Source organism: Hevea brasiliensis, chromosome 7 (assembly GCF_030052815.1).
Source record: "Hevea brasiliensis isolate MT/VB/25A 57/8 chromosome 7, ASM3005281v1, whole genome shotgun sequence".
In the NCBI taxonomy this organism is placed as follows: Eukaryota; Viridiplantae; Streptophyta; class Magnoliopsida; order Malpighiales; family Euphorbiaceae; genus Hevea; species Hevea brasiliensis.
The window spans coordinates 7202234-7225589 of NC_079499.1; the positions used below are offsets into that span (position 1 = coordinate 7202234).

A 23356-nucleotide genomic window follows, 5' to 3' on the forward strand; every position below is an offset into this window, starting at 1 on the left:
TCATATTTACAATTTATTTTTGAAATTTTACTTTTATATAAAAATATAATTGAGGGATAAATTATGTATAAAAATTTACATATTTAATTAAAATTAAAAAATAATTTAGTTGAAAATTAATAATAAAATATAAATAATTAAAATATTAGTTATAATTACATTCGATATATAACTATAATGAAATAAAATATTAAAAAGTTTAAGAAATATTAAATAAGAAATTTATAAAATAAAATAGTAATTAAATAAAAATTAATTAATATATTTAAATAAATAAATTTTCAAAATGATATCTAATAACTTTTAAAAGAAATAATAAAAAAGTTAGAGTAAATAAAAAAGATTTAAGAATACTGAGGTGAAATAAAAGTATTTTATGAGATGAAAATAATTAATATGTATAAAATATTTCATATGACATACTATATGTAGACAAACAAATGGAAATCATTTAAATAAAAATTTAATTTTATAATTAAATATTATTTCATTGAAAAATATAACAAAAACATTTAAAATTATATTTTATAATAATAAAATATTTCTCGTTTACTTAGCTGTTTCAATTTAATTGCCATAAATTAACCATAATGATAATAATAATAATAATAATAATAATAAGTATTAATTAATCTTAAGAAAGTGAAATAAGAAGAATATTAAATTATTAACATAAAAAATAATACATACTAATGATAAATCAGTAAAAGCTCTATGTTTTATTTTTATAACTTTTTATGTTGACTACACTTTTTGTCTCTTAAATTTTTTAACAAATATTTCATAATAAAATTAATAGAAAATATAACAATATAATAAAATATTTATTAAAAATATGAAATAATTTAAGGTTGATTAAATTATATGATAATTGATTACAATACCATAAATTAATGGCTAATTTTTTTTTAAATTAATGGCTATCAGTGTCCTTTTATTATTATTATTATTATTATTATTATTATTATTATTATTATTATTATTATTATTGTGGTTGTCATATTTTAAATTATTTTTTTATTTTAAATTTTTATTATTATTATTATTATTATTATTATTATTATGGAGGACGACATGTAGTAAATAATATTTATGCTTAAATAAATTTATAAAAAATAATATAAATAATTTTTAAATATTACAATTAATCACAAAATGTCTTAATTTTTAAAAAATCAAAATTTAAAAAAAATAATAATTTAAATCGTAAATGTTAAGATAGTATTATAAATAATAATGATAATTAAAAGAGAAATAAAAAAAATTAAATAATAATTAATATAAAAGAAAGTTATTAATGAAAAGTAATACGTTGTAAAGTTTTCAACAAGAGTGCTATTTGGCATTCCTTTAAAAACACCTTTTTGTTTTATATGTGATACTACTATGACACTTTTTTTTAAAGAGTTTGCTATATGTCACTCTTTATAAATAACTCTCTTTTATACTAATTATTATTTAATTTTTTTTATTTCTCTTTTAATTATTATTATTATTATTATTATTATTATTATTATTTAAATTATTATTTTCTTTAAAATTTAATTTTTAAAAATTAAAGCTTTTGTAATTAAATGTAATATTTAAAAATTATTTATATTGCTTTTTTTTTCATAAATTCATTTGTGCTAAAATAATGATGCTGCTATGTGACACTTTTTTAAAAAAATTTATCATATGTCACCATTCATAAATAACTCTCTTTTATATTAATTATTATTTAATTCTTTTTTATTTCACTTTTAATTATCATTATTATTTACACTATCAACTTAATTTTTATGATTTAAATTGTAACACCCCAAAATTTTAAATTTTATGAGCATTTTTGGTATTTTAATTTTATTTAAATTTTAGGAATTTTTTTGAGATTTTTCGGATTTTAAAAATCGGGTTTGATTTTCGGAAAATATAAACTTTGATGATTTTTAAAAATTAATTTAAAGACCACGTGGCAAAACTAAAAATATATTTGGAGTCTACGTATTTTTCTGAGTTTTCTGGAATTTTTTCGGAATTTTTGGACCTCATTTTCTGTCCCGAGACAGAGTAAAAATTCAAAATTTTGTATTTCGAATCGAACCGGCCTAATCGAACCAGACCGGATCGGACCGGCTCCCTTCCCTTTTTCTTCCTCCCGCGCGCGTCGTTCCCTCTTCCTTTTCTCTCTCTTTTCTGTCTCCTCCCTCCCCTGGCCACCACCTCCCCGCCACCCCGGTAGGCCGTGGCCACCCGCCTCCCAGCCCGGTAGTGCGCTAACGGCCGGAAACCGCGCGCGAATTTCCTTCCTCGCGCGCACGGCGTTTTGGCTTCTCCGGCTAAAATCCGACCGATCCGGTCACCAATTGGACCGGGTCTTGTGTCTAAAATCATCTACTCGGCGAGAGCTTTCCATAGACACCAAGAACGCCGAAATCCATCGAGCGGTTTGTCCAATTTTTGCTCGGGAAGTTTTTAGCCCATTTCGACTTTTGGGCTAGATTTCTCGAAAATCGTGAATCCCACGAGAAAATCGAGGGTACCAGCACGCTCCACTCGTCGAGAGCTTCGCGGCGACATAAATTTCAAATTTTTTCGACACCGTTTTTCGGTGGGTCCCACTGAACTTCGCAGTGTTTTTCCGAGCATTTAATGAGCTTAGAAAATTCTGAAAAATTTATGTGCTAACCCCCGTGTTATGGGCTTCGTGTAGGTATCCTCGATTAGCGGAAATTCGACAGTTGACCAGGTTTGCGAAATTCCGGCCAGACAGACCCGTTACCTGAAAAGTCTCCGAATTGCACCGAGGTTTTGGCTACCCCCCATTGTCAGATGACCCGAGCGCATCCCCGAAGTCGGAATCGGCAAAGGTAAACCCGAACCTTGTTTTTACGTAATTTTCTAGTGCTTAAATAGGATTAAAAATCCATAAAATATTCGTGGCAGCTTAGAAAATTATGATTCTTTTTGCAATAGCTTAGTAATATTGCTAAGGACCGCGAGGCAAAGTTTTAGAATTTTTAGAGCTTATTTGGGCAGTTTTTGCAAAAATGGTCAATTATAGGGACTAAATTGAAATTTTACATATTGTGATGGATGATTGATTTGATGGGCCCAGGAGGGGTTGTGTGATGTGATTGAGTTGTGGACATATGGATTGTGGATATAGAAGTGTGTTTTGAGCCCTTTTGCAGGTTGGGTAGGTCCTAGGTATAGGGGAGACTCTGCCGGATTTTCGGCACGACTTAGGACGTATTGGTCTTTTTCTTTGTTTGAATTGAGTCAGATTTATTAAATGATTGTAATAAAATTTTCAGGTGAGCCGGGATAGCCTTCTTCCTCCGCCCAGCCGCCACAGTGATTGTCGTAAAGTCTGTGAGTAAAATATTAATTTTAATTGTAATTTCGATATTATTATATGTTCAGCATGCCCATGCATCACTTATATGCATATATTTATGTAGTTAAACTCTAGGCACGATTTATGTTGCATTTATAACTGTTAACGTGCCATGGATGTTGTTGTAGTAATTTGGAGCAGTGTGCGTGCGTTGGTGTGCGTGTGATGTGGTGTGGACTATGGACAGGACGGGTAGTCACGGCTTGAGTTCTTCGCTGGGACCCGATCCTTCGAGGGGTAGTCACGGCTTGAGTTCTTCGCTGGGACCCTCGATTTGGTTATTAAGTGGAAGTCCGAGCTGAGTTCTTCGCTGGCACCAGGTTGGATTTAAGAGAGCTGTATAGGGGATCAGCTCCCATATATTATGATTGATGTTACAGGGTGCGTGAGTGCTCCAAATTTACCTTTTTGATGTTATGATGTGAAAATGTTTTGATGTTGCATTTCACTCTACAGGGTGCATTAGTTTTAGATAGTTATAGAGATTATGGTTAAAATTGATATTTTACTCTCTGAGTCGAACGCTCACTCCTGTTCAATATTTTTCCAGGCCACAGGAGGATATTTTTGAGGTTAACCTGCTTCCTTTCCTCGCAGATTGTTTATCAATATTTGTGTAATTTTATTTACTCCTAGAATTTCCGCATGTGTTAGAAATGTTTATTTGATTTGGGTCTGTAAACTAAATTATTATTGTGGACCTGTAAAATTATTATATGCATGTTTGATGGACTGGATGAGGGAGCTGAGCTCCCATTTATCATTATGATGATATGAGTATGTGGAGGGTGAGCTGAGCTCCCCAATGGATTGTTTATTGTGTTTACAGGTCGGGTGAGTCAAAAACTCCCCGTTGGTAGGTCCATTTTATGGCCGGACTCTGTCCGGTTGGTTTCTTGAAATTGGGCCCAAATGGGCCTTAGAGTTGGGTAAATGAATAGTTAAGGCTTACTACGGGCCTCGGGGCTTTAGGGTGGCCTGTGTCCTAGTGCCGGTCCGGCCCATAGGTTGGGTCGTGACAAATGTGGTATCAGAGCTTAGGCTCCAGATTCTTAGGGAATGTTTGTCTAAAGTGTTGGGAAGAGTCTACTAGGAGTCACATGTGGAAAAATAGGGTCCACATTCGTCTTGCATTGTCGTCTTTGCTTCTAGTTTCTGCTCCATATATTGTGTATAAATATGAGTCTATAGAGCTGTGTAATGTGCAGTTTTGAATTTTGTGGGCTAATGCTGCTGAATTTCAGGAAAAATGCGTAGAAGCAGGAGAGCTGCCATCGCACGAGAACTGCATGTGCTGACGAGGTGTCGGACAGGATGAGGCGCCTGCCCCGAGGAGGCGGGGTAGAAGGCCTAGAGCTGCTCAAGTAGAGGAGCAGCCACCCCCAGTACAGGATCAGTCCTTTATGGCACAGGGTCCCATGGACCCAATGGCAGCTACTCTAGCTGGATTGCAGAGGACCATCGATATGATGGCGCAGTATATGGTCCACCCTCCACAGCAGCAGCAGTCCACCGCACCAAGAGGGGAACCTTATAAACAGATAATTAATTTCAAGAAGTTGGTGCCTGGTACTTATGATGTGTCAGACGATGCATATCGGTTTTTGGATTCCTGCAGACAGGCAGAAACATAATTACAGTTGACTGATAGAAGACTGGTAGAGTGTATGCAGCATGTCATGGGGCCTATGCCTAGACAATGTATGAATGACTACGTGTTACCCCGGATGGAGGGTTTGACATGGGCTCAGTTTGTGGAACTTTTTATCAATCGGTTTGTGCCAGAAAGCTTCAGAGATCAGAAGCAGTGGGCCTTTGAGGCCTTAAGACAGAATGGCAGGTCTGTAGATGAATATACTACAGAATTTCTGGAATTGAGCAGATATGCCCCTACAGCAGTATCTACAGAGACTATGAAGGTGAAAAGATTCCTAAAGGGGCTTGACAGGAGATATGCGAACCTGGCCATGATGTCTGATCAGTCTTTTAATGTGGTGGTTGATCGAGCCAGACAGATTGAGATTAGCTATGCTGTGGATGATAGCAGAAGAGCAAAGAAAAACAGAGCAGAGGGTTCTTCAGGTGTTCCCCACATGGGTACTACGGATAGTGGTGGCCAAACTACTTACAGAGGAAGAAGCAAGAATAAGGAGAGTGGTTTTAGACACAAATCCCGAGGGTTGCACCGAGTGCGGATCCAAGCGGTGGTAACGATTCGAGAATGCAGCGATTCGCTCTGGTTCAGGATCCTCTTTGGCACCTTATGCACAGTGTGGAAGAGGACATTCAGGACCTTGTTTGATGGGATCAGGAGTATGCTTCAGGTGTGGCCAACCAGGTCACTTTGCTAGAGAATGCCGTTTTGATGAGCCAGATGGGGTCACGAGTTACATTGCAAATATTCCTCGCCGATTGTATCCGGTGCTTTCAACATGGCGGCGATCGATTCGATGGCCAGTGAGGACAAGGGGGCGTGGATTTGGAGGCGGTCAGAGGTAGAAGTCGATGTCGAGTTACGCCACTCGGGTAGGGTCAAGCTCGAGTTTTCACCCCGACCCACCGGGATGCTCGAGCTTCCAATGCGGTTGTGGCGGTATTCTTACAGTCCATTCTTATGAGGCTCGTGTTTTGATAGATCCGGGTGCTACGCACTCATTTGTCTCCCCTGTGTTTACCATGAGGTTGGGTAGAAACCCTACAACCTTAGGATGTCCTTTGTCGGTAGCTACCCCACTTAGCGACGACATAGAGGTAGATATGGTTTTTCCGGGTAGTCCAGTGGTAGTGGATGGAAAGATCCTCCCAGCAGACTTGGTTCCTCTACCAGTAATAGATTTTGATGTAATTTTGGGGATGGATTGGTTGGCAACTCATTATGCCACCTTAGACTGCAGGAACAAAAAAGTGTATTTCCACATACCTGGTGTGGAAGAGTTTTGCTTTGATGGTGACAGGAGCATGGCTCCATATAATTTGGTGTCAGCAATTAGCGCTAGAAAAATGTTGAGGCGTGGATGCTAAGGGTATTTGGCATTGGTGAGAGATACATCTATAGAAGGTGTCAGCATGGAAAATGTTCCTGTTATCAGAGAATATATGGATGTCTTCCCAGAGGAGCTTCCAGGGTTGCCACCAGGAAGGGAAATAGAGTTTTGCATTGATGTTGTGCCGGGTACAAATCCCATATCCATGCCACCTTACAGGATGGCACCAGCAGAATTGAAAGAGCTAAAGGAGCAACTACAAGAGCTTTTGGATAAGGGTTTTATACGTCCAAGCACTTCACCTTGGGGCGCTCCTGTTCTATTTGTGAGAAAGAAGGATGGGTCATTGAGGTTGTGTATCGACTACAGACAGCTGAACAAGGTGACTGTGAAGAACAAGTATCCACTTCCTCGGATCGATGATTTGTTTGATCAGCTCCAAGGAGCTAGATTCTTTTCCAAGATAGACCTGCGATCAGGCTACCATCAATTGAGAATCAGGAATGAGGACGTGTCCAAAACGGCTTTCAGGACAAGATATGGTCATTATGAGTTCTTGGTGATGTCTTTTGGACTCACTAATGCACCAGCAGCCTTCATGGACTTGATGAACAGGGTGTTCAAGCCATTTTTGGACCGTTTTGTCATCGTATTCATAGATGACATTTTGGTGTACTCTCGGACCGAGGAAGAACACCTGTGGCACTTGAGGATGGTGTTGCAGACGTTGAGGGAGCACCAGCTATATGCCAAATTTTCAAAATGTGAATTTTGGCTAGAAAGCATCTCATTCTTGGGACACGTGGTTTCTAGTGACGGCATTCAAGTGGATCCCAAGAAAATTGAAGCTGTAACTGATTGGCTTAGGCCTACAACAGTCACTGAGGTGCGAAGTTTTCTGGGTTTAGCTGGCTACTATAGGCGTTTTGTACAAGATTTCTCCAGGATAGCGGCTCCCCTAACTAAGTTGACCAGGAAGAATGTTCCATTCATTTGGACAGATGATCGTGAGGTGAGTTTCGAAGCTTAGGAGTGTCTAACCACGCCTGTGTTGACACTACCTGTGAGTGGTGAAGGATACACCATGTATTGTGACGCCTCCAGAGTTGGCCTAGGGTGTGTTTTGATGCAGAATGGAAAGGTAGTGGCTTATGCTTCAAGGCAACTGAAGAGGCATGAGCAGAACTACCCCACCCATGATTTGGAAATGGCAGCTGTAATCTTTGCACTAAAGATCTGGAGACACTATCTGTATGGTGAAGTGTGCGAGATATACACCGACCACAAGAGCTTGAAGTACATCTTCCAACAGAGGGATTTAAACTTGAGACAGAGGAGATGGATGGAGCTTCTGAAAGACTATGATTGCACCATCCAGTACCACCCTGGAAAAGCCAATGTTTTGGCAGATGCCTTGAGCAGAAAATCTTCTGGCAGTTTGGCGCACATTTCAGTAGAGAAGAGACCATTGATTCAGGAGGTACATGAGTTGATGGATCAAGGTTTAATCCTAGATCTTTCAGATGAGGGGGTATTGTTGGCTCACTTTTCAGTGAAGCCATACTTTAGGTTGAGATTTAGAGTTTCCCAGCACAGAGACCAACACTTGATGAAGATTATAGAAAGAGTCTGACAAGGTGAAGGTGGTGAGTTTGGATTTGCCAATGATGGTGCCCTAGTGCAAGGTTCTAGGATATGTGTGCCCGATGTGGACAACCTCAGGAATGAAATCATGCGAGAGGCACACTACACACTGTACAGTGTCCACCCAGGTTCCACCAAGATGTACCATGATGTGAAAGATAGTTATTGGTGGAATGGCATGAAAAGAGACATAGCAGACTTTGTGTCCAAGTGCTTGACTTGTCAGAAGGTGAAGTTTGAACACCAGAGACCGTCAGGGAAGCTGCAAGAGCTCCCTATCCCAGAATGGAAGTGGGAAATGATTACTATGGATTTTGTGACTGGGTTATCTCGTACCACGTGAGGATATGATTTGATATGGGTAATCGTGGACCGCTTGACCAAATCAGCTCACTTCTTACCTGTGAAGACTACATATTCTGTGGCACAGTATGCCCGGCTCTACATTCGAGAAATAGTCAGATTGCATGGAGTTTCGGCTTCCATAATATCTGACAGAGGGCTGATTCACTTCGGTTTTGGAGAAAGTTGCAGGAGGCACTTGGCACCAGTTGAACTTGATGCGGCTTTCCACCCTCGCATGGATGGGCGGTCAGAAAGGACAATCCAAACACTGGAAGACATGCTTCGCATGAGTGTCTTGGATTTTGGAGGTCAATGGGATGAGCAGCTAGCTTTGGTGGAGTTTGCCTACAACAACAGTTATCACTCCAGCATAGGGATGGCACCCTATGAGGCATTATATGGAAGGAAGTGTAGGTCTCCTCTGTGTTGGACAGAAATGGGGGAAGCGAAGGTGCATAATGTAGACCTAGTGCAGTACACTTCAGAGGTAGTTCCTTTAATCGAGAACGGCGAGGCGACTTTGATGAAGAGAAGAGTTATGCAAACCCCAGACGGAGAGATGTGGAGTTTGCAGTGGGCGACTATGTATTCCTGAAGGTTTCTCCAATGAAGGGAGTCATGAGATTTGGAAAGAAGGGCAAGTTGGCACCTCGGTATATTGGACCTTTTGAGGTTACTGATAGAGTTGGAGCAGTTGCCTACCGGTTGGAGCTACCACCTAACCTTTCTCATGTTCATCCCGTATTTCACATCTCCATGCTCAGGAAATACATTCCAGATCCTTCTCATGTACTACAGCCGGATGTGATAGAGCTAAAAGAGAACTTGACATTTGAGGAGCAGCCTGTAGCCATAGTGGACTACCAAGTGAGGCAGCTGAGATCCAAACAGATCCCTATGGTTAAGGTTTTGTGGAGGAGTCAGTCAGTGGAAGAGTGCACCTGGGAGTCAGAACGGGACATGCGTAGCAAGTACCCTTATCTGTTCAATGTGTAATCCTGTACTTTATTCTGCCTTGTGTAAAAATTCGAGGACGAATTTTCTGTAAGGGGGGAAGAATGTAACACCCCAAAATTTTAAATTTTATGAGCATTTTTGGTATTTTAATTTTATTTAAATTTTAGGAATTTTTTTGAGATTTTTCGAATTTTAAAAATCGGGTTCGATTTTCCGAAAATATAAACTTTGATGATTTTTAAAAATTAATTTAAAGACCACGTGGCAAAACTAAAAATATATTTGGAGTCTACGTATTTTTCTGAGTTTTCTGGAATTTTTTCGAAATTTTTGGACCTCGTTTTCGGTCCCGAGGCAGAGTAAAAATTCAAAATTTTGTATTTCAAATCGAACCGACCGAATCGAATCGAACCGGACCGGATCGGACCAGTCGAATCGGACCGACTCCCTTCCCTTTTTCTTCCTCCCGCGCGCGTCGTTCCCTCTTCCTTTTCTCTCTCTTTTCTCTCTCCTCCCTCCCAGCGACCACCTACCCACTGCCACCCAGTAGGCCGTGGCGCCACCCAACCTCCCGGCCGGTGGCCGCGCTCCAAGCAGGCGAAACACGCGAATTCCCTCCCTCGCGCGCGCGGCGTTTCGGCTTCTCCAGCCAAAATCCGGCCGATCCGGCCACCAATTGGACCGGGTCTTATGTCTAAAATCATCTACTAGGCAAGAGCTTTTCATAGACACCAAGAACGCCGAAATCCATCAAGCGGTTTGTCCAATTTTTTCTCGGGAAGTTTTTAGCCCATTTCGACTTTTGGGCTAGATTTCTCGAAAACCGTGAATCCCACGAGAAAACTGAGGGTACCAGCACGCTCCACTCGTCGAGAGCTTCACGGCGACATAAATTTCAAATTTTTCCAACACCGTTTTTCGGTGGGTCCCACGAAACTTCGCAGTGTTTTTCCGAGCATTTAATGAGCTTAGAAAATTCTGAAAAATTTATGTACTAACCCCCGTGTTATGGGCTTCGTGTAGGTATCCTCGATTCGCGGAAATTCGACGATTGGCCAAGATGCGAAATTCGGCGAACGGACCTTCTGGAAAAGTCTCCGAATTGCACCGAGGTTTTGGCTACCCCCCCATTGTCAGACGACCCGAGCGCGTCCCCGAATTCGGAATCGGCAAAGGTAAACCCGAACCTTGTTTTTACGTAATTTTCTAGTGCTTAAATAGGATTAAAAATCCATAAAATATTCGTGGTAGCTTAGAAAATTATGATTCTTTTTGCAATAGCTTAGTAATATTGCTAAGGACTGCGGGGCAAAGTTTTAGAATTTTTAGAGCTTATTTGGGCAGTTTTTGCAAAAATAGTCAATTATAAGGACTAAATTGAAATTTTACATATTGTGATTGATGATTGATTTGATGGGCCCAGGAGGGGCTGTGTGATGTGATTGAGTTGTGGACATATGGATTGTGAATATAGAAGTGTGTTTTGAGCCCTTTTGCAGGTTGGGTAGGTCCTAGGTATAGGGGAGACTCTGCCGGATTTTCGGCACGACTTAGGACGTATTGGTCTTTTTCTTTGTTTGAATTGAGTCAGATTTATTAAATGATTGTAATAAAATTGTCAGGTGAGCCGGGACAGCCTTCTTCCTCCGCCCAGCCGCCACAGTGATTGTCGTAAAGTCTGTGAGTAAAATATTAATTTTAATTGTAATTTCGATATTATTATATGTTCAGCATGCCCATGCATCACTTATATGCATATATTTATGTAGTTAAACTCTAGGCACTATTTATGTTGCATTTATAACTGTTAACGTGCCATGGATGTTGTTGTGGTAATTTGGAGCAGTGTGCGTGCGTTGGTGTGCGTGTGATGTGGTGTGGACTATGGACAGGATGGGTAGTCACGGCTTGAGTTCTTCGCTGGGACCCGATCCTTCGAGGGGTAGTCACGGCTTGAGTTCTTCGCTGGGACCCTCGATTTGGTTATTAAGTGGAAGTCCGAGCTGAGTTCTTCGCTGGCACCAGGTTGGATTTAAGAGAGCTATATAGGGGATCAGCTCCCATATATTATGATTGATGTTACAGTGTGCGTGAGTGCTCTAAATTTACCTTTTTAATGTTATGATGTGAAAATGTTGTTGATGTTGCATTTCACTCTACATGGTGCATTAGTTTTAGATAGTTATAGAGATTATGGTTAAAATTGATATTTTACTCTCTGAGTCGAACGCTCACTCCTGTTCAATATTTTTCCAGGCCACAGGAGGATATTTTTGAGGTTAACCTGCTTCCTTTCCTCGCAGGTTGTTTATCAATATTTGTGTAATTTTATTTACTCCTAGAATTTCCACATGTGTTAGAAATGTTTATTTGATTTGGGTCTGTAAACTAAATTATTATTGTGGACCTGTAAAATTATTATATGCATGTTTGATGGACTGGATGAGGGAGCTGAGCTCCCATTTATCATTATGATGATATGAGTATGTGGAGGGTGAGCTGAGCTTCCCAATGGATTGTTTATTGTGTTTACAGGTCGGGTGAGTCAAAAAGTCTCCGTTGGTAGGTCCATTTTATGGCCGGACTCTGTCCGGTTGGTTTCTTGAAATTGGGCCCAAATGGGCCTTAGAGTTGGGTAAATGAATAGTTAAGGCTTACTACGGGCCTCGGGGGCTTTAGGCTGGCCTAGGTCCTAGTGCCGGTCCGGCCCATAGGTTGGGTCGTGACATAAATTATTTTTTTACTTTAAAATTTGATTTTAAAAAATTAAGGCCTTTGAGATTAAATGTTATATATATATATATATATATATATATATATATATATATATATATCATGCAAATTTTCTTTGATACTACTACATAGGATTTCAAATTAAGCACAATTATACCAAGTGGCAAATTTTAATTAAATTTATTGATAGCAATTATTTCAGTATTTTCTAAAAGATTATAATATATAATTATTATTTAATTTAATTTTCTAAATACAATTCAAATTTTGCTCCTTAATTAGTTTAACCTCTAAAATCCTGGTAACGCAGCATCAAAATGACTTTAAGTATTTTATTAAATAAACAAAATATTATAAATAAAGTAAAAATTACTTTCCAAATATAATTTTTCCTTACTTAAATAATTATCAAAATTTCAAAACATACAATTTTTTTTATCTAACTTTCTAAAAAAACAATAATAATCATTTACTTCAATTACCCAATTAAAATCCAAATATCACTTCTGAATTAATTTTGAATTTTCAACTTCAAATAATAGTAAATTATTTTTGTATTTCCTAAACTATTGTAATAAATAATTGTTATTTAATTTAATTTTCTAAACACAATCTAAATTTTATTCTTAATGAATTTAACCTTTCCAATTTAGACAATAAAAAAATGTTAATTATGTTGAAAATCAAAACTTTGACAATTCAATTGTCTTTAACTTAGATAGTTAACTATTTACTAATTTCAATATTAAATTGCGCTAACTAATTTTAATTTTTTTTTTGAAAATAAAAGGGATAATATTAATAAAAGTCTTCAGATAAAGCTTGAACAATAAAATCTGGTGGATGGTCAATCCATTCACCCACATCTGACACAGAATGGGTCGCTCTAGCTAACCTATGAGCCACACCATTCGCAAACCTGTAAACATGTGCAAAAATAACTGAATCAATCTCAGACAATTGAGACTTACAATCCGAAATAAGTAAGTCAAAAGAAGATGAATCCTGATAAAAGGGATCCTTGAGAGCCTGAATTACTCTTAAAGCATCAGATTCAATAATAACTCATGACCAGCCCTTGGAAAGCACCCAACTGAGTGCATCTTTGATACCAACAGCTTCAACCTCCTTTGCCATTAAATTACCTTGCAATACCACGTTCTTTGCTGCTAAGAAGCTACCATTCCAATCCCGTGCTACGAATCCCACACCAAAACAAAAATCTAGAATTGTCGTGATAGCATCAACATTAATCTTTAGCCAATCACGAGAAGGCTTAGACCAACGCCTGATCAAAGACTAAGAAGCAGCAAGGAGGACATTTGGTTGAACCGCCTGCCACTCATGAAAAGCGAAATTTGCCCTCTGCCAAACCTGATACGCTGTAAGGAGCTTACCATTCCAGACTTTATCATTCCTGAAATTCCAGAGTGACCAGCAAATAAACAAACCCAAGGCTATATCCACAACCCCCTTTTTGTTCAGAAAGCTTGATAGCCAACCAAAAAAATTATTAGCAGAAGGATTAAACCACCCCAGTGGCGAGGCCATCCAAACTGACATAGAGAAAGGGCAAGAAACAAGAATATGCAAAATAGTCTCATAATTGCCATGACACAAAGGGCAGATATTTGTCACCGGGACATGTTTGGTAAAAAGCGAAGATAGACATGGCAGCACATTATTTGCAGCTCGCCATATGAAATTCTTCACATTCGGAGGAACACGCATATTCCAAAGCTTTTTTCACAAAAATCAAGAATCATTCGAACCTCCTAATCTAGAATCCCAAACAAAAGACTTTAAGCACTTCTAACAGTAAATATACCTTTCGACTCCAACTTCCAACAAATCCAATCTATAAGCCGGGAAGATGACAAAGGAATAGAGAGGATTAAGGCCCTATTCCGCTGATTAAAAAAAGAGTTAATGAGAGGGACATTCCAAGACCTATGGTAAATCAAATCAACAATGACTTGTACACTAGAGTCAGCCATAGGCTGAGTGGTAATAAAACCATTATCTGGGTCTCATAAAAATGACCACTCAATGTGATCACAAGCCTTGCTAATGTCCATCTTAAGAGCTGCCCAACGAAAAAAATGCATAACTTCATAAGCCACAACACTATTATCATTGATGTTATGACCAGCAACAAAAGCATTCTGATTAGTAGAAACCAAAGAAGGCAACATCATCTTAAGGCGATTAGCTAACATCTTTGAAACAATCTTGAAGATCACATTACACAGGGCAATTGGCCTCAAATCAGACATAGACTTAGGCCAAAATTTCTTTGGAATCAAATCTATTGCTGTCTCATTAAGACTTGGAGGAATCGAACATGAGTTGATGATAGATATACAAAGCTGAGATATTTCAAGACCATCAACATCCCAATAATGTTGGAAAAACCCAGAATTGAAACCATCTAGGCCTGGTGATTTGTCCGCCTTTATACTGAAAACTGCTGCTCTGACTTCCTCCACCAAAAAAGAGTCCAATAGCATAGAGTTCTGCAAATCATCAACTTTCTAGGAACATGAGAAAGAATAAAAGCACTACTAGTCACCTGAGATCGAAAAAGATCAGTAAAATACTTAGATATGACAGATGCAAGATTGGAATCCCAATTCTGCCAATGACCAGAATTATCTTTCAGTCGTTCAATACGATTCTTTTTCTGTCTAATTGTTGCCATGGCATGAAAATACCGTGTATTCTAGTCCCCTTCACCAAGCCAGAACTCCTTGGCTCTTTGATGCCAGTACATATATTTCTGGGTCAATAGTTCAAAGAAATGATTCCTGGCAGCCAAAAATCGATTCTTATATACTAGATCATTGGCTCCACAATAAAGTTTCATATCCCTCTTACAATTATCAATATCAGCCTTAAATAGATTACAAAGTGATTACCCCTATCTATCGAGCATAAAACTACACTTCTGAAGCTTTGCCAACACATCCAATGAAAAATTATCCAACCAGCACTCCTTCACTAGACGTCTACAATCAGGCTCCCGATTCCACAGATTCTCATACCTGAACAGACGAGCCTGCCACGAGGAACAAAGACCTTCAACTCCAGATAGATTGGGAGATGATTAGAAGACGTAACTTCGAGGGAATAAACAATAAAATGTAGAAATTTGCCATGCCAAGAACTCGAAATGAGAAACCAATCTAACTTTTCCTCCACCCAACTATCCGAATCCCTACCATTCTCCTAAGTAAATTTGTAGCCACTCATTGGGAGATCAAATAATCTAGCATCCTCAACTGCTTGCCGAAACCCTTGAAGAAGCCAATTTAGGTGAGGAAGTCCACTTCGCTTCTCGTGTGAAGCTAAAAGATCATTAAAGTCCCCCATCACAACCCAAAGGAAAGAGCATTCTAAAGCTAAATTTCGTAACAATTGCCATGATTCAACCCTTCGACTCCTATCCGGCTTTCCATAGAAGCCAATAAGACGCAATGGCCCAATACCTTGAACATCGAGTGTGACATCAATATGAGAAGAAGAGGAGCTGAGAAGAGAGACTAAACTCGTTGATTTCCAAAAAAGGGCTAGGCCTCCACTATGGCTTATAGCATCAACACAAAAGAAAGAATCATAGCCCAATAACACTTTTATTTCATTAATTTTAGAACTAGTACTGAGAGTTTCAATAAGAAATAGAAGAGAAGGCTTTTTATCTTGGACAATTTCTCTCAGAGTCTGAACTGCTCGAGGGTTGCCCAGCCCATGATAGTTCCAGCTTAAATAACTCATTTCTTCCGGCGGGCCTGATGTCCAGTGCCCGCCGATGTCAAGTTTTTTGCATCAGTTCCACCCTTTTCAGATGAATTTGTTGTATGGGCCATGTTAGAAGCCTGATCCAAGCCCAAACGTTTTCTTTTTGGGTCTATTAGCACAACTCCATCAGCATTATCTTTAAAAGGCATCAAATTCAAATTTGAACATCCTCCTAAGTTAGAAACGTGATCACCTCCACTATTATCTCCCCTTATCCCTCCAATACCATTCAAAATCAGTGAATTTTTAGGCCCAAAAGACTCACGGTTACCAAACTGAGCAACTTGACCAGAAACAGCCTCCATCTCCTCCACGGACAGTGGTTCTTCCCTAAGCCACTTCACACCAATATTCGTCTGTGATTGGCGAGAAATAGCACGCAACTCAGGACCATACAACCGCTGTAAAGGAACCTCACTCCATTCAACAAGTTTTAGATAAAAACGTTCTCCATGTCCAAGAAGGCCACAAATAAAGCAATAGGTAGACAAACATTTATAGCAAAAAGTCACAGAAAACCATTCATCACCTTCTTGTTTAAGCCGAGTTCCTCTATGCAAAGGCCTTCGAACATCATGACAAATTCGAACCCTCATATAAAACCTCCACAACCCAGTGAAATTATTGGGATCGGCACTTACAAATTCACCAACATCATTGCCAATCCTTTGAGCACATCTTGCTAACATAAATCCAATACGTAAACCATGGACCTGCAGCCAGAGATAAACATGGAAAAGAGGAACCTCTGAAGGATGCCTATAACCCGCCACCTTTTCTATAATCAGTAATTGAAAAGAGAGAAATGTTTTTAAGAAAATAGAGAAATGTTAACAATAAATTTTTTCTGTATTTCATAAACAGTTATAATATATAACTCTTTAATTAATTTAACATTTCAAATTCAAATAATCTTACCATTTATTTATGAAAATGAAATATTTAAATTTTTGTAAAAAATTAATGATTGAATTTTTTTAAAGATGTCTAATTATTAAAAGTAATGTAATATCACAACGACTTTGAATATTTTACTAAATAAATAAAATATTATAACTAAAGTAAAAAATTACTTTCTAAATATAATGTCTTCTTACCAACATAATTATCAAACTTCCAATACTTACAATTTTTAATCCAAACTTTCTTAAAAATAACAATAATTTTATTAATTAAAAGTTAATTATTAAAAAATATAAACTTTTATCAAGATTTGGTCAATCTCTTAAAAAATTATGTTGTGGACAAAAAATATGTTATAATTATAATGACTAAAAATTTAAATGTTTACATTTATTTTCATTTTTAATTAATTAATCTTTTAATTTTATTGATTTTATACTGATTTAAAAAATTGATAACAATTATAACTAGTAAATTAAAATTATAAATATATAATCTCTTTCTCGAATCATCTAGCAATAGTAACTGCTGTTAATTGGGAATTGTGACTACTTCCTTTTTAATTTTTTTTAATTTGAAATTAATTATTCACCAACTCAAAATGTTAAAAATCAAAACATTGACAATTTAAAAGAGTTAATTTTTTTTAATTTGAATGGTTAATTATCCACTACTTTTTAAACTTTTTTTAAAAGAGAAATGTTAATTTTTTTTTATTCCCTAAATAGTTATAATATATAATTGTTATTTAATTTAATTTTAAAGATATTTTATATATTAAAATTACTATCAATCACATGTAAAACAATATATAGAGAGAGAGAAATTTTCTTAAAGCTGCTATGTGGCACTTACTATTTATAAATTAATTTATTTATAATCTAAGTATTTATTTCTTTTTTTGGGAGCAAGTATTTATTTATTTTTAAGTATCTTTATTATTGTTATTATTATATTAATTTTTATAATTTAAATAATTATTTTATTTGATAATTGATTGCCAAAACTTAAAGCCTCAATAATTAAATTATTATATTATTTTTTTAGTTTATTAAACATACACTTAATATTGTTTTTCTTCAATGTTCATGCATCTTAAATTATTCACATATTTTTAATCATGTATCTTTTTTCCATTTTTACAATTCCTTTATGTGTTTCACCTAGATTTTATTTGTATTAAGGTGAGACGATTAAAATATTAACGTGGTTAATTTTTATAATCATAAAAATTTTATTAACATTAAAATGACTTTGGTTTGGAGAGAATATTACTTGACATATTTAATTAATATTCATTTTAATTCTTAGATTTTTATAAATTTCTTTTTTTATTTTTTTTAATTTTTAACCATTTCATTTCATTATAAAAATTTAATAATTATATCTTAAAAGTAGAAAATTTAAAATTATATTATATTATAAGCATTGGCAAAGCCAAATTTTTTGTTGAAAGTAGGCAAAGGTGAAAAAATAAATTCTACCAAAATTTACAAAGATGATACTTTAAAAGATAAAATTGAAATAGTAATAAATAATATTCTATTCAAAATAAACTAATAGAAAAAAACTATATTTTAACATTCCAAAATGATATAATCAAGCCATAATATTACTCAGAAATGCCAACTACACATTACATCAATACATGGATTTCTAAGTGACAATTGCTCTTTGTGAGTTTTCATGTTTTGATATCGTTGTATGATCACCTCATTGTTAATGGAGTTAAAAATTTCTTTCTCGATATATGTAATTAAACAATGAGACATCTATTGATCTCCCATTCGATTGCGCAATTGATTCTTCACAATCTTCATAGCAGAAAATGCTCTCTCGACAGAAGCTGTTGCAACAGGTAGAATTAAGGCCAATGTTATAAGCCTATAAACCAAAGGATATAATACATTCCTTTTTGTCTTTAACATTTTTCTCAGCAAGATTGCTAATTGCTGTCAAATTTGAAAACTCAGCATTGGACTTCGTATCAAGAATATATGTCTCCAATTGATTATCAAGAGCAACAAGCTGTACTATAGAAAGTTTAATCGGGTAAAATTGAGCAAAGCACAACAATTTTTCTTATCAAAAGCTAAAAAGGAATCATTCGGACTCAAACAAGCAACACATAAAAGCAACTCTGTATTTACTTTATTGAAATGATTGTTAAACTCTTGAAGCTACAAATCTATAACAGCATAAAATACTTGAACCCGATAATGATGTATGTTAGCCACTTTTTTAAAAATGTGTCGAGATCGTCCATGAAGAACATACATATCATCCATGGAAGGCACTTCAATATTGTGTTTATTGCAAAACACTGTAACATCATCAAATAAAGAATTCCATCCTTCATCTCACATAGATGCAACCATTGTTTAGATATTTTGACCAATGTCATAGCATTCACAATATCTTGATCTTTTCTTTGCAAAGCTTGTGACAGTTCATAAGTGATTCCTAGAATATTTCTCATCAAATGAAGGCTAAATGCAACATCAAAAGATTTTAGTGAATCAAGGAGATTGGATGCTTTAGCTTTCTGTTCAGACTTAGAATTTTCCATAATCAACTCAAGCACATCAATAACAGCATAAAACATCTTAATTAAGCTAATAAGAGTTTTATAATGTAACCCCCACCATGTGTCTCCTGCTCACTTAAGAGTAGATTCTTGATTTTGGCTAGTTCCACTAATCAATTCACCATTTTCAAGTGCATCTAAAACTCTAATAGCTTGAGATTCTTGAATAATATCATGACATTTATAAGAACCACCAATAACATTCACCACATTTGAAACTAAAGTGAAGAGTAATGCAATAGATACATCAGTTTTTGTAATAGCTACATGTTCTAATTGAAGTTGATGTGCAAAATAGTAAACATAGAAAGCACTTCCATTTTCCTTCAAGACTAGAGTTTTGAGACCATTAAACTCACCTCGCATGTTGCTTGCCCAATCATAGCCTTGGCCCCACAATCTTGATATGCTTAAGCTATGTTTGGAAAACAATGCATCTATGGCTGCATTTAGTGATAGAGCACTGGTGTCAGTAACATGTACAATGCCCAAAATATGCTCCATCACATGTCCATTCTTATGTACATAGTGTACAACAATAGCCATCTATTCCCTAGTTGATACATCCTAAGCTTCATCAACTAAAATAGAAAACAAAGCATCTTTAAGATCTCGAATAATAATTTTGATTGTTTTAGTTGCACAAGCACTGACAATGTCTTTTTGTATATCTGTTGATGTCACGACATTTATCTAAAATAACTCATTTGATGCCTTCATTATGATCAGCAAGAAATTGTTAAATTTCAAGACAATTGCCTTTGTTGGTTGAATTATTTGATTCATCATGGCTTCGAAAAGCTAAACCTTGCATGAGAAGAAATCCAACACAATCAATAGAAACATTCAAATGCATCCAGTAGTCATTTCGAGCTTGATTAGTTTGTCTATTCACAAATGTTCTAAAATGTTGTTGTTCATTCATTAAAGCTTGACAATTCCTCCAAGCTCGATTATGAGTACTGTTAGGGCCTCCAACATGTTCACCTAGTTTCTCCTTTTGCTTTTGCTTCCAATTTTGAAACCCTTTGACAACAAATGCATCATGCATGTTGTTTGCTACTAGATTTGAAAAGATAGCAATACAAGCAAAATGCCTTGTCTATTGTTGTGTTGTATTCTAACCAGGAAAATTCATCATACCAAGAGGGATTAAATCACCATAAAATATTTCCTAGCATAATTTGTTTGAATTTGTGATCACGAGGTTGATAAGGACCCTTTTGCAAGTACCACCTCCGTGTTTCATCCCGTACATTAGGATGATATCCCATAATTGGCTTATGCAATGCAGGATCAGTAGAAAGATTGTCCTTATCATACTCAAAATAACTCTTTTTTATGCATTGTTTCTTCAAATATTTATCCAATGTAGCCATATCTATGATAAAAAAAAATTCATAGTTATTAATTATTATATTAATACATTTAATTTCAATCTATTGTAAAAATATAAATAAAAGAATATGAAATTCTAAATAATGATTAACTGAATATATCAAAAAATATGTAAATTTCTAATTCAAATAAAGCATTTATCATAATATATCAATATAAAAATTTGAGGTCAAATGAGTTATTGCTATTTTCATATCAATCAAAATAGTTAGGTAACAATCAAACAAATTACTACTATTTTATTATCAATCAATATAGCTAAAAATTATTATGGTATTACTAACCAGATTGAAATAAGGAATAGTTGAAAATAGTAATAACAATCTATCAATTGAAATAAGGAATAATTAAAAACAAATTATAATTACTAAACAGATTCTTACTATTTTTTTGTTGGCACTTTTTCCCCTGGGCAATAGGATGTGGCTGTCTCAACCTCTTTCTCCTGATCGCAGATCATAGTTGAGATGAATAAAAAAAAGATTCATCCCTCTTTTCTTTCTCTTTGTTTAAAAAACAATAAAAAGCCTTTCTTATGAAGTTTTCATTTTTATCTCCCTCTCTCTGTCAGTTGTCCTTTTGGCTTATTTGAGAATTTTTAGATATATTTTGTTCTTTTTTAATTCTCATTAAAAAAGCTTTGTTATTATAATTTTAAATTTTAAAATGTTAATTAAAACTTTTGCAATCTGAAATCTATTTATAAAGGTCCCATCATTTTCTTCCTTTTTGTTGGTAATTGAAAAAGAAAGAAGATTTTTTTTTTATTTAAGTCTCACCATTACTCTTCTTTACCTTGTGAATTGTTATTAAATTAATCAATTAATATTCATTCAATTGTTAATTTTCAACCAATTAATACATATTTAATTGTATTAGTTATGTTAATTGACTTTGTTATGTTACTATTCAATATCTCCTTAAATTTTTCATAACCGATTGAAGTTACTCTTATCATATATAAAACTAGTTAAATGCTTGTGCATTGCATAATATATTTAAAATTATACTTTTTAATGTAATTTTTATTTTTAATTGATCTTAAGGTATAAAATATTTATAATAAAATGAAATGCACAACAATTGAAGAAGGATTAAAAAGCAAATTTATGAAAAAATTAGTAATTAAACAATAATTAATTAAATAAAGATGAAAAATGAGATAACAATGTCAATAATAAAGATACTTATGATGAAATCAAAATGAGAGTTAAAAATCTAGTATAAAAGAAAAAAATTACTATAATTATAAAGTATAACAATCTTTATTTGGTAAGTGTCACGTGGTAAAAAAAAAAATTTATCCACATGACAACACCATAGAAAAATATGTTTGCTTTATATATATACACTAGAGGTACGGTGGTAATATATATTTTTTATTTTTTAATTTTATATGTTAATTATTATCTAAATTTTATATTTTAATTAATTTGTCCTTATAAATAAAGACACATTGTTATTATTATTAAATTAATTTTCATTGAAAATTTTCTCTTAATTAATTTAATTTAAATATTTTTCACTTATTTTAGTAGTACATTTTTTTATTAATTTTAAATAATTTTTCACTTATTTTAGTAGTACATTTTTTTATTAATTTTTAGTGTCATTAATTAAAAATAACTTATTTAATTCTTTTTTATATATGAATTAATGATAGTTTCTATTCCTATTTTTTTTAAAGTCTAGTAAAAAAAAATTTAAACTTTAATTATCCAACTGGTTAGATTATTTGGGTCCTACCAATCGATCTTACTATGATGTTTTAGAATTACTATTTAAAGTGAATTTTAGAAGATTTTTTAAAATATAATTTGTTTATGCTGTTTTAGAAATATTGTTCTTTAAAATATTTTTCAGAAACGTTTTTCTTCAAATTTTCTTTAGGAAATTTTTTTTAAACAAATTAGGAAAAAATTTAAACAAAATTTTTTAACAAATTATTTAAAAAAAGTTATCTTTTTGTTAATAATTGAAATTATTTTATGGGAGAAAGTGTCATAATATAACATAATTTATAGTAATAAATATAATGTAAGTTATAATATAATATTAAATATAATTAATATTTAATCAATTTTAAAATAGAAACTGTTAAAATTATTTAATTTATTTAAAAAATATTATTTAATTGATAATTTACGTTTTAATCTTGTACAGCACCTTGTAAATATTGAACAAAAATAACCAGAGGTCTTTAATTATATATAAATTATGAACACAATGCGGGATATTATCATATTCTATTAATATTGTTGTAACATCTAAATAATTATCTAATACAGCCCCACAAATAAATATGTGCAGTTATTAAAATTGATAAAAAAAAAAAAAAAGACTTTTTTTAGTGGAATGTTACAATTGTTAGAAAATGATAGTAATAAAGTGAGATAAAGCACTAGTTCGAGGTGTGGTGGCACTATCCTTACAGATAATTCTGGCATACGTCACTATCATTTGGGATTTGATGAACTCTTCCTAATATTATAAGAAAGCAGGAATTAACAAAATTATAAATAAATTTTGAAAATCGAGACCAATAACATTGAGTAGAAACAATAAAACAATAAAGCAAATTAGAAAGGAATTTGAAAATAAAATATGAGAAGAGAAACTTTTCTAATA

General features: G+C 34.5%; 1 protein-coding gene across 1 annotated transcript; it reads right to left on the bottom strand.

Annotated features, from left to right (window-relative positions):
• Window positions 1-18515: 18515 nt before the first annotated feature.
• On the bottom strand, window positions 18516-19348 carry LOC131181633 (uncharacterized). Its single transcript, XM_058150496.1, has 3 exons — window positions 19108-19348; window positions 18651-18776; window positions 18516-18589 (listed from the first exon to the last, which is right to left on the bottom strand). Exons 1-3 carry the CDS (start codon window positions 19346-19348, stop codon window positions 18516-18518), a joined length of 441 nt encoding a protein of 146 aa, XP_058006479.1.
• Between the last annotated feature and the right edge of the window lie 4008 nt (window positions 19349-23356).

Excerpts from the sequence above, each read along its gene's own strand:
- LOC131181633 (XM_058150496.1), bottom strand. The coding sequence starts at position 19,348 with ATGTTTTATGCTGTTATTGATGTGCTTGAGTTGATTATGGAAAATTCT. Across the intron at positions 18,777-19,107 it reads TAAACAATGGTTGCATCTAT|TACAGCTTGTTGCTCTTGAT; the intron begins GTGAGATGAAGG and ends AACTTTCTATAG. Across the intron at positions 18,590-18,650 it reads TGTTAAAGACAAAAAGGAAT|CTTCTGTCGAGAGAGCATTT; the intron begins GTATTATATCCT and ends CTGTTGCAACAG.